The sequence below is a fragment of the Suricata suricatta genome, chromosome 2 (assembly GCF_006229205.1).
Source record: "Suricata suricatta isolate VVHF042 chromosome 2, meerkat_22Aug2017_6uvM2_HiC, whole genome shotgun sequence".
Lineage (NCBI taxonomy): Eukaryota > Metazoa > Chordata > Mammalia > Carnivora > Herpestidae > Suricata > Suricata suricatta.
The window spans coordinates 97,459,226-97,474,969 of NC_043701.1; the positions used below are offsets into that span (position 1 = coordinate 97,459,226).

The following is a 15,744-nucleotide window of genomic DNA, read 5'->3' on the forward strand; positions in this document are numbered from 1 at the left end:
TTCTCAGTATAAGAATGCATTGTTTATAGGAGTTGTTATAATACTTTTCAGTTGCTGTCTGTCCTTGAAGATAAGAGTTTCCTGTTAACCTTATAACTGGCTTTATCTGTCACCCACCTGATGAATGGCTGGGCAGATTTTTGCTTCCTAAACAGTACAAATGAAAAGTACGACTCGGTCTCTCAAACCACAACTACTCCTCTCCTCCAGGGCCTCGCTAAAGATCTGTTTCCTTAACCTGTTTTCTTCTCATTTCGGACCCTCAAGCCTCCCTTAAAGTCGGAGTCCGTGTACCACGCGCAAACACGCCTCTTTCTCCACGTAAGCCATTCAAACATCGCGCTTTCCCAAGGCAAGCTAAATAAGAGGGGGGGGGGGAAGGCCCGCCCCGCTCTTCTCAAATCCTATTGGGTAAAATCCACGCCTCTCATCCCAGGGCGGAACAAAAGGGAGTGGGGCGCGAGAAGATGACGTCACGGTAGCCGGGTGGGAGCCGTGGTTGCCCTGGGTTCTCCTTCTGCTGAGGGTGCAGCCTGAAGACCGTTCCGTGGGCGACGCCGTCGCAATGACCATTTGTCAGTTCTTCCTTCAAGGCCGGTGCCGCTTTGGAGACCGGTGCTGGAACGAACATCCCGGCGCCGGGAGTGCAGGCGGGGGACGGCAGCAACAAACCTCAGGTGACGTTCTCCCCAGTCCTACGCCGGTAGCCGAGCAGGGGAAGGCCTGGCCCGGAGCCCGTCCGGCTGAGAACGGGCGTCCGGCGTGGGGCCCGCCGCCCGGCTCTGCGCCGCGGCGCACCACCTGTCTGTTGACGCTGACGTGCCCTCGTCGCCCCCTCTTCAGCCCCGCCCACCGGGCTGGGTTCAGGTTCTCTCCGTTGCGTTTATTAGCTTGTTAGGCCCGGAGTTGTGTTTTTTGAGGGGGTGAAGACAAAGACTTGACCTTTATTTCTAATGCGAAACAATGAGTTTTTTAAGTCGGGAGTATGTGGAAGTCTACCTTGTCTGTGGGTGGCAATGGTCCGGAGATTTGGTGTAGGTCGACCCAGGTGCCTCCTTGCTGTATTACCCTCCTGGGTACTTTAGTTTTTACCCTCGGTACTTAAATATAGTGTTTACCAAACTTTTATTTTCCAGAGAGAGGCTGGCACCTGGGGTCAGAGCCTGGATTCTTAACTTTGGGGAAGTCGCAAATTCCTTTGAAAATCTAATAATAGCTACAAAGCTATATCCCAGGTGAATGTACATGTTCGTAACATCGGGGGTAAAATTGGAAGAGTGGGATGCCCAATTAAGAACTGTGACTTATGAGGGAAGGGGGTGTGGAGGACCGCGTTGAGCTACTGTCTGGGCCTAAGTGGTAACGTTTTTGGAATATTTAAGCTAATCGTGGATGATAGGAAAGGATTGTGTTCAGGACGAGGAGGGAACAAAAATGAAACCATATTGCAACACAAGGTTTTAAAGTTCAGATGAATAGTTAGGTTCTGTTAGGGTTGAAACTTAGCCCTTGACGGTATCACAAGATGTTGACCTCCTCTCCTCTTCCTTCCCTTCCCTCCTTTAGGACTGTTCATCCAGCTTTTCATCTTGCTTTGTGGTTTCAGTTCTGATCCCTCTTCTTGGAGACTGTCCTTTTGCATCACCCACAGTTGAGTGAATATTCCAAACCAAAAATTATGACTTAGGGTCTGATAAATGTGAGTGTATTTCCTGGAAAAACCACTTAATATTTGAAATTCTGTGGTGACTCACTGTAAATGTAGTAATTAGAAAATAAATGTAGAATGGATTGATGGTTGAGGAAAGAATAAATGAAACTCATCAAGTAAACAGTGTATTTAGCTCCCAGAAAGGAATGCTTCTAGAATAAGTGAAGGCCAAAAGCTATATACAAAAGAAGGAATGAATGTCTTCAGAGTGTCATCCCCCAAAGGATTTGGAACTTCAGAAAAATAAAATACCATTAACCCTTACATGAGGAATCTAGCCCAGCAATCTGCTCCTTTTTCTCATTGGTTTTATTAAGTAGTTGTAGAGTTGGGAGATGAATTTTCAAGAAGGAATATATCTCCCATCACTCCAGTTTTTGTTTCATGGCAAATCTCCTAATTCAGTCAGAAACAAGGTGAGTTATCTTGGCCCCAACTAGGAAGTGATGAGTAAACGAAGTACTTTACATGGTAAGATTTTTTTTTTTTAATATAGAAAGAGGAGAGAGCCCTATTGGCTCATTTTGATAATTATGAAATATTAGAATCTGCTCATAATAGAAGAACTCAGTCATTTTATTCACATGTAAATTATAATCTCCCTGTGAAAGATGGGTGGGTAGATATTGTTTTCCCAGAGGGGAGATGGAGTCAAATAGATTTAAGCATGTATTCAAGGACAGAGGGTAGAATCTAATTTTTTATATTCAACAAACTCTTTAATACATTGTCCATTTTTCAGACTTTACTGCTGTGTAAGGGCCCAGTAGGAGAGCAAAGAATGATAAAGACATAGATTTTTATCCTGAAGGAGCTTATGATTTAGGATACATCTTAAATCCGGGGTGCCTGGGTGGCTCAGTTGAGTAAGTGGCTGACTTCGGCTCAGGTCATGATCTTGCGGTTTGTGAATTTGAGCCCCGCATCAGGCTCAGGGCTGACAGCTCGGAACCTGAAGCCTGCTTCGGATTCTGTGTGTGTCTCTCTCTCTCTGCCCCTCCCCTGCTCACGCTCGGTCTCTCAAGAAAAAATTAATGTTAAAAAAAATAATAAAGGATACATCTTAAATCCATTTGTCAAGCAATTATTTATTTAATAAGCTTATATCAGCTGAACTTAGTAATATATCATTGTTTTTCTGTGGCCATTACATGATTTGTTGGCTCCAAGTAACTATATAAACCCAAAATGAAGAATTTTGTGATTTAAAATGAGTGGAAATTTGCTTGTTAAATCTTTGCATAATGTCTGCACATAATAAGACAAAATGTAATGAAATCTTTAGAGTTTTAAAAAGGAAGTTGCCAATAAAATTGTTTTATTTTCAGGTAGTAACAGACGTGGATGGAATACCACCAACCAGAGATACTCCAGCGTTATCCAGCCATCCAGCTTCTCCAAATCCACACCATGGGGGGGCAGCAGAGATCAAGAAAAGCCATCTTTCAGTTCTTTGGATTCTGGAACTTCAACCAGCAGGAACAGGGGGTTTGGACCGTCCCAGAATCCATTTGCTTCACCCAGCTCTGATGAGCAGAAAGATGAAAAGAAACTTCTGTAAGTGGAAGCCTTCAGAAAAATTAACTACCCATTTGCTTATTTTTTTTTAAGTACCTACCATATTTTCTCTCAAAAGTAAGTAATACATTATTAAAAAATCAGAATAAGCAAAAAGAAGAAAAGACACCCATGATCCTATCACTCAGAGATAACTTTTTTGCATATGTCATAGTAGACTTTATTTCACTTAAAAATGTGTCACTTGGGGCACCTGGGTGGCTCAGTCAGGTAAGCATCCAACTCCATTTCAGCTCAGGACATGATCCCAAGCTCATTGAACCCACATCAGGCTCCACGCTGTGGAGCCTGCTTGAGATTCTCTCTCTCTCTCTCTCTCTCTCTCTCTCTCTCTCTCTCTCTCTCTCTGCTCCTCTACCCAATTCACACACTCTCTCTCTCTAAAATAAAAAATACAAATACAAAAAAATATTGGTCCCCTTACCATCCCAGCAGTGACTCTTAGGGCTCATTTTCCCCCACTTTTCTGTGGTTAACCCTGTATTGTAAATATCTTTCTAAAGCAGTTCTGCTTAAGTTTGTTGCAAATTATGAGTTCTTTACAAAGTATGAGGTAAATTTAAGCAATTTATAATCTTGGTACTTAACAGCACCTGGCATTTTTCTTTCTAAAACATTTATTTCACCTGCCCCATTGAAACTAGTTCCAGTGATGTCCTTCATTACTGTGGAGTACATCCCTTCTGATTTCTTGATCATGGTAAAACGTATGACTGGTGCCGAAATAGTCCCTGACTCTTTGTAACTGTTACCTCAGTCCCCGACTTGAGGACAGAATTAAAATATACTTGTTAGTCTTTTATTTCACATAATAAATTAGACCAAGTGGTAAACATTTTGAGCCATGTACTATATACAATTGATTTTTTAAAGGTAAAAGAGCAAATAAAGTCTTCTTTCCTATATTTGATATCATAAAATAATTTTAAAATTATTTAAAATTCTGTGATAACTAAAATTTTATTTATTCTAGCTTTCTGGATGGGGAGGGAAACATTTAATTTAGAGTCAAATCTATTCATAGCTTTGCCAATAAAATAATTATAAGGACATGGGTCTGTTTTCCATTTTGCAAAATATAAGAATTAAACAAAATGGTGTCTAAAGCCCTACCCACTTAAGAACTTTTAGGTTCTGGAGTGCCTGGATGGCTCCAGTTGGTTAGTGTCTGACTTGATCCCAGTTCAGGTCTTGATCTCAGGGTAGTGAGTTCAAGCCCTGCACTGGGCTCTCCCCACTGCACTTGAAGCTTACTTAAAAAATTTTTTAAATAAATTAAATAAAGGGATGTCAGGGTGGCTCAGTCAGTTAAGCATCTGACTCTTGGTTTCAAGTCATGATTAATAGTTTGTGAGTTTGAGCCCACATCAGGCTCCTTGCTGATGGTGCAGAACCTATTTGGGATTATATCTCTCCCTCTCAGAGTTTCTGCCTGTCCCCTGCTCATTCTCTCTCTCTTTCAAAATAAATAATAAACTTCAAATAAACGCATGCATACATACATACATACAATATTATGGTTCTGTATTACTCATGGTGCTTTGTGTCTTTTTCCAGTTAAATGGTCATTGATGTTTATGATAATGAATAAAGAAAAATTAAAGTTAGTATTGTATGTTTTATTACATTTTAGTTCTTTAAAAGATGTGTAGTTGGATCATTCTCACTTAATAAATGTATTGGTTAATGGATTAGCATACTAGAAAACCAAAACCATAAATTTCTTTGATATTATAATATTTTTATATTTTAATTTTTAAAATTATGTTTTAATGTTTATTGTTGAGAGAGAGAGAAAGACAGAGTTTGAACAGGGGAGGGACAGAGAAAGAGGGAGACACATCCAAAGCAGGCTCCAAGCTCTGAGCTGTCAGCACAGCCCAACACAGGGCTCGAACTCATAGGCCATGAGATCGTGACCTGAGCCAAAGTCAGCCGCTTAATCAACTGAGCCACGCAGGCATCCCTTACTTTAATTTTTAATGTTTATTCATTTCTGAGAGACTGTGACAGAGTATGGGTGGGGAAGGGGCAAAGAGAGAGGGAGTCACAGAATCTGAAGCAGGCTCCAGGCTCTGAGCTGTCAGCACAGAGCCACCTAGGTACCCCTAACTTATTTTATAGAGCACTCAAGCAGACAAGAGAGGATCCCAAGCAGGCATACTCAGTGTGGAGTCCAACATGGCTCAATCCCATGATCAATCCCATGGCTCATGACCTGAGCCAAAACCAAGAGTCAGATGCTCCATCAACTGAGCCACCAGGCACCCCAATATTATAATATTAAAAATCATGAAATAGAGTTCTCATTCTGTAAATTCTGCTTTAAAGAATACTCTTCAGAAAATACAATGGAAAAAACTAAAATTATATATTCACTATAATTTAAAATTTCAGTGATTGAAAATTATAACAATAAATTTTAACAAACAGATACAAAAGATCTTTCTCTCTTTTTTTTTTTCCAGGGAAGGAATTATAAAAGATATGGAAGTTTGGGAATCTTCAGGGCAGTGGATGTTTTCTGTTTATTCACCAGTGAAAAAGAAGCCTAACATTTCAGGTAATTGAGAAATTGTTTATTTTTAAAATATGTTTTATAAGTCTTATTTTCTAAAACCAAGATGATGCTTAATAAACTAACCACAAACTTAGCCACAGTTAGGAGAGTTTGGACATTGTTTAAAGTATCCCATTAATCTGGCAGAACTTCATAATTCAGAGATAGAGACTACAGTTCTTTTGAAGTATATAATTCTCGGGGCGCCTGGGTGGCTCAGTTAGTTGAGTGTCCGACTTTGGCTCAGGTCACAATCTCACAGTTTGTGGGTTCGAGTCCTGGGTTGGGCTCTGTGCTGACAGGTAGCTCAGAGCCTGGAGCCTGCTTCAGATTCTGTGTCTCCCTCTCTCTCTCTGATCCTCTCCTGCTCTCGCTCGCTCTCTCTCTCTCTCTCTCTCTGTCTCTCAAAAATAAATAAAAAACATTAAAAAAAAATTTAAAGTATGTAGTTCTCATGAGACAATAGTGAAGTCAGGACCCACCGCAATCCCAATTCTGTAAGTCCTCGAAGAGTCTCTGCCTTCTTGGTTCCCTATAGGTACAACTTCCAAACCTCTTAGCTGCTTGCAGTGAATAGAAGATTCGCATCTTTTTTCATTAAGGCCTTGGCTGCCTGATTCTCTTCTCCCTTCCCTATATTTCCTTGTAAAGATAATTCTTTTTTGTAAAGCATTTTGAGATTTATCCTAGAGAAAACCTGTGAAGGTAAAGAGCTTTACTTTAGCTTGGCTACAGGAATAGCATTTCTTTAGAATACCCTTTTTTCTTCCTGTTTTCTTTTGTCCATAGTTCCTAAGCCCTTTCTCAACTGAAACCTAGAGCACCACACTTTTCTAATCCTACTTTGGGTGTGGTCCTGGGTCCTCTACACTGTTGAGTAAATAGCAAATACCTCGCAGATGAGAGCCCTTGCAGTCCCTCAGAACTCTGGGATCCCTGCCCTTTTTCAGCTCTGCCTGCTTATTCTCCCTGAGCATTTCTCACACCAGTCCTTAGTTATTTATTCACTCAGCTGTTCAACAAAATAGTGACTGAATTTCTTTTGTGCCAGGCCCTATTCTAAGTTCTAAGAATATAGTGATGAGCAGGACAGACAAGCTCCCTCCCTTACAGAGCTTCTGTTCTTGAGGGAGGGAGACAGGAAATAATACAAATAAATCAGATAGTTTTAGATAGTGTTTCTATAAAGAAAATAAAGAAGTACTGAAACTTTTTTAATCAATTTGGAATTTAACCTAATGTCTAATGCCCTAAAGCAATGGTTCTCAAACTGGAATATAGATTTCTAAGTAGGATTGCCAGATAAAATATGGGACACTCAGTTAAAATTAAATTCTTTATTATTTAGATAAACAAAAAATAGTATTTTTAGTATATGAATATTCCATGTGATATTTGGGACATACTTATACTAAAAAAGTATTTGCTGTATATCTAAAATTCAGGTTTAACTGGGAATCCTGTATTTTTTTAATGTTTTTTTTTGAGAGAGAGAGAGTGCGTGTGCATGGGGGAGGGGTGGAGGGTGGTGAGGACACAGGGTCTGAAGCTGGCTCTGCAGTGATAGCAGGGACCCTAATGTGGGCTTGAACTCTTGAACTGTGAGATCATGACCTGAACTAAAGTCAGACAATCAACTGAACCACCCAGGTGCCCCTGGGCATCCTGTATTATTTGCTAAATCTGGCAGCCCTATTCCTGAGACCCTTTTAAAGGCTGTACAAATATTTGGGGTGCCCAGGTGGCTCAGTTAGTTGAGTGTCCAACTCTTAATTTCGGCTCAGGTTATGATCTCACAGTTTGTGAGATCCAGCCCTGCCCTGGGCTCTGTGCTGACAACATGGAGCCTGCTTGGGATTCTCTCCTCTCTCTGCCCCTCTCCTTCTCACTGCACCTGGGTGCACACACACATTCTCTCTCTCAAATAAATATTTAAAAAAAATTTTTTAATGTTTTTAGTTATTTTTGACAGAGAGAGAGAGAGAGAGAGATAGTGTGAGCAGGGGAGGGTCAGAGAGAGAAGTGGTCACGGGATATGAAGACAGGCTCCAGCCTCTGAGCTAGCAGCACAGAGCCTGACACGGGGCTTGAACCCACGAACCGTGAGATCATAACCTGAGCTGAAGCCAGATGCTTAACCGACTGAGCCACCCAGGTGCCCCATAAATATTTTTTTTTAAAGGCTGTACAAGAACACCTAGGTGGCTCAGTCATTTAAGCAACTGACTTTGGCTCAGGTCATGATCTCACAGTACGTAAGTTCAAGCCCCACATCAGGCTCTTTGCTGTCAGCACGGAGCCCACTTCAGATCCTTTCTCGCTCCCTCTCTCTGCCCCTCCCCTGCGCGCGCTCTCTCTCTCTCTCTCTCTCTCTCTCTCTCTCTCTCTCTCAAAAATAAACATTAAAAAAAAATGAAAATAAACATGAACATTAAAAACATTTTTTAAAATATTCTGTTTGGCTGAAAAATTTGTAAGTACAAGATAAACCACTGGATTTAACATAATAATACAAAAAGTTAATTAATTTTAAGGTTTCAATTTGCATTATAGCTAAACTTGTAAGAAACTACCACCTATCAAGTGTCAAAGAAGAATAGCCACAATTATCTGAAAAGATTATTTTTTTTATGGTCTTTTTATTTTAGAGAGAGAGAGAGAGAGAAAGCATGAGCAGGGGAGGATCAGAGAGAGAGGGAGACACAGAATCTGAAGCAGGCTCCAGGCTCTGAGCTGTCAGCCCAGAGCCTGATGCAGGGCTCGAACCCACGAACCATGAGATCATGACCTGAGCCAAAGCCGGACGCTTAACCAACTGAACCACCCAGGCGCTCCCTGAAAAGATTATTGAAGTCCTCCTTCCTAACTCCATATCTGTGTTAGAACAAATTTCCTTCAAACACTTCAGCCAGGCAGTATATTGCAACAGATTGAATGTAGAAGCAGATATAATAATCCAGCAGTCTTCTCTTAAAACCAAACACTAAAAAAATTTACAAACAAACCCTTCATCAGCAAAGCGATAATAACTCACTGAAAGCTCAGAAGAGGGTTAGCATTTTTTAGCAATAAAAATTTTTAAATTAAGGTATGCAAAAAAAATATTTACAGACCTAAATCAGTGCCACTCATCTCACTAAATTTTTATTTTTTGCTTGAAAAATAGTTCTTTCATTTTTGTTGATGTGTAATTGGTTTCTTATTTTTATGTGAATTAATAAATATGTTCTGGGGTGCTTGGGTGGCTCAGTCGGTTAAGCATCCGACTTTGGCTCAGGTCATGATCTCGCGGTTCGTGAGTTCCAGCCCCGCATCGGGTTCTGTGCTGACAGCTCGGAGCCTGGAGCCTGTTTTGGATTCTGTGTCTCCTTTTCTCTCTGACCCTCCCTTGTTTGCACTCTGTCTCTCGTGGTCTCAAAAATAAATAAACATTAAACAAATAAAAAATAAATGTGTTCTATATTTCTTATTTTTCATTTTAAATGAGGTAAATATATATATTATAACTGATATAGGCAAAAGTTCTTTGGGGTTGTTTATGAATTTTAAGACTATAAATGGGTTTTGAGGCCAAAAAGTTGGAGAACTACTATCCTTAGACATTAATTATAATGAATTAACTCTTCCTGTGCATCTAAAATGATACTGTTTTTGTACCACCCTTGAGATAATTGAGAAAACAGTCACTCAGATAATGTTCCGTTTTCTCTGGTTCAGATGAGGAACAGCTGGAAGGAGGAGAAAGTAACTGGAGGAGGAACAGTTTTCCTTTAGCTGGAGTAAGGTATCCATTCTTACGAGGCAGTGTTGGAACAGAGTCCTAAGTGAGAAGAAGGTGTCACTTATGGGAAGATTTGGGGAAAACATTCCTAGCAGTAGGAAGAGCTAGTGCATAGGCCCTTGTGGGAACAAGGTTGGCAGGTTTGAAGACAAGTGAGGCCAGAACCACTGGAGGAGAGCGAACGAGAGAAAGAGTAATAGGACATAAGGGCCATAGAGTCAGCTCGGAGCCAGATCATGTCGGACTAACTACTGGGCAGCCATGTGGAGCTTTAGGCAGAAGGACATGATCTGATTAGGAAAAAAAACTCAGTTGGACTGTTGTACGAAAAGAAATGGTCTATAGGGAGTGGTGTGGGGTGAGAAGTAGTGCGTTTTGGAATTAGAACTGGCAGGATGCTGATTGATTAGATGTGAGGAAAGAGAGATAAATGCAAGGGAATTCCTTGTTTTTTTGGCCTAAACAGTTATTAAAGATGGTGTAACGACAAGTTGTTACAAGGAATCCAAGGTTCTAATTTGAATGTTTAGTCTTTTCTCTATTCTGGGGCGTAGAGTTCATGGAGTTAATTTATCTGGGTTACAAGTAATTCTCTGTAGGAAATATCCTGAATGTTGTTTTTCCTTTCTTGAAAAGTTTTCCTAATTATAAATTCACAGCTGTTGCCATAGAAAACTTGAAAAACACAGAAATATGTAAATAAAATAAAGATCATCTGGTCTCTTAAAGATAACAACTATAATATTTCAGAGTATTTATTTCAAAATATGCACACAACCATATTTCCTATTTGTATATCTATAATTAGGATCAGAATCTAGTTTTGTATTCTACTTTGTTATTTCTATGTTTTCAATTTGTCTCTATTAAAAATACTAGAATGAACACTTTCATACATAAAACTCTTTGATTATATGTCTAATTATTTTCTGAGGTTACATCCTAGAAATTCTATTAAGGACAGCAGGTACCAACATATTTAAGGCATTTGTCATTTAATGACAATTTTCCTCCCAGGAAAGTACCTTTCTGGTTCTCCTAAATGTAATTTAGGAGAATGTCAATTTTACCACACCCTTACTAACAATAAATACCATCCATTTTTAATTTTTCCATTAAGTAAAGTATCTGATCTCTGTTGTTGTATTTTTAAATTGAACTTTTTTAAAATAATTTTTTTAAGTTTATTCATTTATTTTGAGAGAGGGATAGAGAAAGCAAGTGGGGGAGGGACAGAGAGAGGGAGAGAAAGCATCCCAAGCAGGCTCCACACTGTCAGCACAGAGCCTGACACAGGGCTTGATGAACCATGATCTGAGCAGAAACCAAGAGTCGGACGCTCAGCTGACTGAGGCACCCAGGCGCCCCTAAATTGAACTTTTTTATTTTACTTATTTACTGGCTATTTGAACTTTTTTGCAAATTGCCTATTTATTATGTTTGCCTATATTAACCTGTCTTGTTGATTTATAAGTGCAATCAAAACACTGACATTAACTCCTTTTCTCTCATACATATGTAAGTTATGGTTTTCCGAGTTTATCATTTGCCTTTTAATTTTGCTTATAGTTTCTGCCGTACAGAATATTGTTTTAGACAGAAGTTTGATTGTATATGTAGTCAACTCTTTTATTATTCCTTACACTCCACTTATCTTTAGACAATTTTCCCCTTTAAAGATCAAATATCTAATTATATTAAAAATTTTTTAATGTTTATTTATTTTTGAGAGACAGGGAGGGTGCAAACAGGAGAGGGGCAGAGAGAGGGGAAGACACAGAATCCGAAGCAGGCTTCAGGCCCCAAGCTGTTAGCACAAAGCCCAGTGCAGGGCTTGAACCCACGAAGTGTGAGATCATGACTTGGGTCGAAGTTGGACGCTTAACCAACTGAGGCACCCAGGCACCCCTTTTAAAAAAATTTTTTTTAATGTTTATTTATTTTTGAGAGACAGAGTGCAAGCAGGGGAGGGGCAGAGAGAAAGGGAGACACAGAATCTGAAAAAGATCAAATACCCAATTGTATTTCATTCTAATCTTATATTTTTTAAAACATTACATTATAGGCTTTGAAACTTATCCTTATGATTATGAAAATTTTCTTACAATCAGCATCAGCATATTTTCTTGTCTCACTTCTGGCTTTACTATACTATCAAAAGTACTGGTATTTATTTTAAAGATTCCAATTGATTCCTCACTTCAGGTTTTACAGACATTTCACCAGAGGAGTTGAGACTTGAATACCATAACTACTTAACCAGCAATAACTTACAGAGTTATGTAAGTTTGTTTCCTATTCATCTACTTAATACCAGATTAGCTGCTAATTACAGTCTTCTGTTTGTAGTGGCTTGCTTATACATTGGCAAAGTGGATGAGGTCTATAATTTTTCTCAAGAGAAGGCTATTTTTATCTTCTAAATTACTTTCTTTGAAGTTGGTTGGTTATCTAAAATGGTAATAATATATTTTGACTATATAACTAGGGATTTCACTATTTTTATTACAAAGTATCCAGTGATCAGTCGCAGAAGTCAGACCCTTTCTTCATCTGACAGACACTTAGGGAGCATCTCTTAGGTGCAGACACAGTGATGAATTCTAGAAGAGCAGTAAAATAAGACACAGTCTGTTATACAGATTAACATTCTCTCATATGAGATGTCAAAAAATAAAAAAGCTGGGCCTCAGTAAGTGGTGGCCAAAAGAAATGACATAAACTGTATTTTTGCGTTGTCTACGGTCCTGATCATGCATTTCAACTAGTACCCATGTTTGCTCCCATCTGGATCTAACTCCCTCTGTGCTGCCACATACTTGAGATTCTGAACCAGGTGACACAAGGTGTTGTAGAACAGGGAGGGAACTATGGCTGGAGCATCTTGGGCAAATTGTACACGTTATGGGCCTTAAAAATGTTTTATAAACTTCTTGTGATTTTGGCAAATAAAGACATGAAGTTTGAGAGACTAACTTAAACACTCAGAATTGACTGATTATTTTTCTGTCTACTCTCTTCAGCTAAATTCCCTCCAACAGTTAATAAATCAGTGGAGAAACAGAGTAAATGAACTGAAAAATCTAAATACATCAACTAACATAGCTTTGGTGAGTATTGAAGAGTTTTCTACCGGGAAGTGTCTTCTCTATTACGTTTTTGCAGAGAATTTCACTTTGGATTTGGAAAGCAAAACTAAAATTCTCGTCAAGAATTATGATATACATTCCCAGGATTGTATCATTTAAAATCACAGTCTTGGAATTCCTTTCTCTCTGTTCCTCAATCAGAAAAGCACAGATAACTTTGCTTTCCTTAGGGTAAAGTTTTTGACTTAAGTAGTCTAGGTTTGAAAATGTTATATAAATTCAAGTATACTAGGTTCTTAGCATTTACAAAGAAATTGCTTTAAAAAATGATCTGAATACACATTTAGACCAGTGTATACTTTTGTGACTGGAAAACACCATCTATTCCCTGATCTATATAGAAATGCCTTTAGTAGATATATACCTACTTGTCTCCAAAGATGTATGATCCTGACTATAGCAGATTCATGATCTCGGTCAATAAGGTTACGATGTTTCTATTCCCATAATAACTTCTTACGGATCTTATCTCAAAATAAGATATTTAGAGTTTCCCAGACGGTTTATGTGACTACCTTCAAAAAGGGATGTGAGAGTTGTCTCTGCCTAACTTAGTAAATGACTATGTTATGTACCCCACCCCTTTCTTAATATGTACTTCGTAAACAATTAAACTCCTGTGTAAGCTAATTTCTCCACCGTTTAGTTGTTATAATGCCATTTAAGTTTAGTAGGACTTCTTGAAGGATTCTGTCCCTGTGTGACAGGTAGTCCTCCATCACCATTGCTGATGTAAAAGGAATACTGAGTCCAAAGAACTACACAATTTCCGTCAGGGTTAGAAGTTCCTGACTCCTTGCCAGCTTTCTAAGGGGCTGCTCTGTAGGTGAAGATCTTGGACAGCCCCACCCACAGTGGGCTTAGCATATAAGTGGTTCATTCTTTATTCTTTTAATCCATTTTATGAATATAATATGTTTATCTGTTTACCTGTTTATGATTATTACCTGAAGGAGAGAAGGTAGACCAAAAAAAAAAAGTACATACTATGTGATTCCATTTATATGAAACACGAAAGACAACAAACCTCATCTATAGTGACAGGAAGTGAGTGGTCCCCCGTGCCCAGCATTTGGGAGAGGGTGAAAAGGCCACAAGGGAACTTTTTGGGGTGACAGAATTGTTCTGAACCTTGAATATAGTTGTGGCTATAAGTTTGTCAGAACTCACTGAAGCACATATATATGATGGATGCATTTTACTGCATATAAACCATCCCTCAATGAAAAGTGTTTTTAGAAGATGCTAGTGAGGCTTCCAAATGAGAGAAACCGTATCTGTTTGAGTCAGTTAGGAAAAGCTTCTTGGAGGTAAGGAGTAAGGGAAAAGTTCCTTGAAAGGAATTTTAAAGGAGTGCCTGACTGGAGTCAGTAGAGCATCTGACTCTTGATCTCAGGGTCATGACGTCAAGCCCACGTTGGCTGTAGAGATCACCTAAATAAATAAAACTTAAAAAAAAGGGAGATTGAGATTTCAGTATGCAGAGATGAAAGACATTTCTAGAGTGGAAAATAGTAAGAGCATAAAGTATATTTAAGGAATAGGGAATGTTCAATAGATTTTAGTAGTAAGTTTTTAATAATGTAATTGTGAATCAATTCAGTTCAAGCATCAGAATAAGTAGACTAGGTAGCCTCTAAAAGCCCTTTGCCTAAAATCTAGATTTCTTGATAATCGACCTATAGACAGTAAAATGTATTATTAAAAATTTTTTTCTGATTTTAATATAAATTTATTGAAAAAAATTAGAAGATATTTTAGAAGCATAAATAAGACTAAAATCGCCCATAGTTCATTACTCATAATTCATGAGTTGCTCTTAACTCATTGAGATTAGTCCATTTTTTCTATGTGAATTCATATTGTGGGCATTTTTCTATGTTAAACATTTTTTTAAGTGCACATTAAAAATTTTTTTTAAGGTTTATTCATTTTTGAGAGATAGCATGAGTAGGGGAGGGACAGAGAAAGCAGGAGACACAGAACCCCAAGCAGACTCCAGGCTCTGAGCTGTCACCACAGAGCCCATTGCAGGGCTTGAGATCACAGACCATGAGATCATAACCTGAGCTGAAGTCAGATGCTCAACCAGCTGAACTACCCGGGTGCTCCTTAAGTACACATTTTAAAATTTTAATTTGGCTGTGAAGTATATATAAAAGGCAATTGAGAATTATTCATTAATTACTTTATTATTTGCCTTTTTTTTTTTATAGCTCGCAGCTGTGAAAGATGGAGTAAATCAAGCGGCACCTACCTTTGGATTTGGCAGTATGCAGGGAGTACCATTTGGGTCACCAGGTAAATGATAAAGTGATGCAAAACTTTATCCATTTTGGAAACAGGATTTTAGAGGTTTCAGATCATGAAGTCTGAAGGTGTGTTTAGTGACATTTTAAATCACTGTTACAAATTCTACTGCTGTCCATAGTGGAGCTTCAAAGAATTGGGTTCATCAATCATTTGTGAAATGGAGGTCAGACAGGGCATGTGTTTTGAAAGACGCTATGGCTCAGGCTTTGTAAGTGTATTTTAGGAATGTTTTTTCAAAAGTTTTATAGGAATACATAGTAGCTATTATAGCAGCACCACCATTGAGGCCCTTCTTTTCACTGTGTATAACAGCATAGTATTTTCTCACATGGCATTACTATGTCACTTTTGTTTTAGTTTAAAAGAAAAGTTGAGAGAGTTGGGGAGAGAGGGGGATGCAAAACTTGAGAGACTGTTGAATGCTGAGAATGAACTGAGGGTTGAAGGGGAAGGGGGAGGGGGGAAAAGAGGTGGTGGTGATGGTGGAGGGCACTTAAGGGGAAGAGCACTGGGTGTTGTATGGACAACAATCTGACAATAAAATATTATGGAAAAAAAATAAAAGAAAAGTTGGGGTTTTTTTAATATTTATTGTCAAATTGGTTTCCATACAATACCCAGTGCTCTTCCTCATAAGTGACCTCCACCATCA

At 38.8% G+C, this 15,744-nt stretch overlaps 1 protein-coding gene across 2 annotated transcripts in view; it reads left to right on the top strand.

The window, feature by feature from the left end:
• The first annotated feature begins 424 nt into the window (after positions 1-424).
• Positions 425-15,744, top strand: part of NUP42 (nucleoporin 42) — a 34,696-nt gene continuing 19,376 nt past the window's right edge. Inside the window, exons 1-7 of one of the 2 annotated variants that reach the window (XM_029930009.1) lie at positions 425-677; positions 1,567-1,650; positions 3,040-3,268; positions 5,758-5,852; positions 11,836-11,912; positions 12,654-12,740; positions 14,996-15,080. In XM_029930009.1, coding sequence (XP_029785869.1) covers positions 566-677; positions 1,567-1,650; positions 3,040-3,268; positions 5,758-5,852; positions 11,836-11,912; positions 12,654-12,740; positions 14,996-15,080 — 769 coding nt within the window. In that variant the 5' untranslated portion in view covers positions 425-565. The remainder of the gene's footprint in view (positions 678-1,566; positions 1,651-3,039; positions 3,269-5,757; positions 5,853-11,835; positions 11,913-12,653; positions 12,741-14,995; positions 15,081-15,744) is intronic. The other variant, XM_029930016.1, reaches the window with a different exon arrangement.